General features: G+C 54.5%; 1 gene segment (V, D, J or C); it reads right to left on the bottom strand.

Annotated features, from left to right (window-relative positions):
- Positions 1-239: 239 nt before the first annotated feature.
- On the bottom strand, positions 240-773 carry LOC131398589 (immunoglobulin lambda variable 3-25-like). The segment is given in 2 exon segments: positions 240-556; positions 705-773. Coding segments are annotated over 2 exon segments (363 nt in total).
- Between the last annotated feature and the right edge of the window lie 438 nt (positions 774-1211).

Here is a 1211-nt window from a genome sequence, read left to right as displayed (position 1 = left end):
TGTCCCCAACAAATATCACAGCCAAGAAAAGACCATGGCAGCCTCATCCTGCCAGCAAAAAATTCATTCCGAAACCACCCTACCCAGAGCCTGCCTGGAGGGCTGGGCAGAGAGGGCAGCCTCAGCATCTCAGATCTGGGGACCTGGGCCAGACCTGCTCATGGCATTGTCTACAGTCCTCCTGGGGCTGGAGGAGAGTGTGACACAGATGAGAAGGGGCTTTGTGTCTCACTTCCCCATCAGTCTGTGTCACTGTGAGCATTACTACTACTGCCGCTTGAGTAACAGTAATAGTCAGCCTCATCCTCTGTCTGGGCCCCGCTGATTGTCAAGGTGTTCGTGTTCCCTGAGGTGGAGCCAGAGAATCGGTCAGGAATCCCTGAGGGCCGTTTACTATCTTCATATATCACCGTCAGTGGGGCCTGGCCTGGCTTCTGCTGGTACCAGCTAGCATAAGAGTTTCCCAAGTTGTCTCCCTGGCAGGTGATCCTTGCTGTCCTTCCTAAGGCCACAGACACCGTAGGTGGCTGAGTCAGCTCAGAAGAGGCCACAGAACCTGTAAGAGAGGAGAGGAGAGGTGAGTGTGAGGATGAGGGTCTCATTCCCAGAGGGCACACACCCTGCATCCTCCCCTCTGCAGAGCTGAAGGTCAGGGCCAGGCTGCTCCCTGGTTTCTTTGGGGGCTGAGCCCTGAGTGGCAGCACCTGTGCAGAGAGTGAGGAGGGGGAGCAGGAGCGGTGTCCAGACCATGGTGGAGACGCCCCAGAGCTCTGCCTCTGAGCCCACAGCTGGGGATGTGCCTCAGGGCCTCTCTTATTCTGGAAGGAATGCAAATCTACTTCCTTCCTTTTTGTGGCCTTGTTGGGTGTCTTCCTGCTGAGCAGATAAAGGCTCAGCTTAAAATAGGCTATAAAGTGGGTCCTTTTCCCAAGGCCGGTCCCTGAGTCCTCAGAGCTCTTTCTGGTGTTGAGTATAAAGTGCTGCCCCCTGCCCCAGCTCATGCAGACACACCTCATTCTGTGCCCTGAACTTCCTCTCTGGGCTTGGGGAGAACCCCTCAGTCATGCTTTAGTGATGGGTCATCTGTGGGGGTGGGCTGGGCAGTGCTTGAAGCAGGAGCTTGCAGGGACAATGGTCATGCTGTTGTATGAGAGACCAAAATTCATGATCAGATACAAAGAAATTGCTCATGTATCTCTGGCAATCATTTT

Source organism: Diceros bicornis, chromosome 35, assembly GCF_020826845.1.
Source record: "Diceros bicornis minor isolate mBicDic1 chromosome 35, mDicBic1.mat.cur, whole genome shotgun sequence".
In the NCBI taxonomy this organism is placed as follows: domain Eukaryota; kingdom Metazoa; phylum Chordata; class Mammalia; order Perissodactyla; family Rhinocerotidae; genus Diceros; species Diceros bicornis.
Note: the sequence above shows the minus strand (reverse complement) of the source record. Positions and strands in the feature narration are given on the sequence as shown.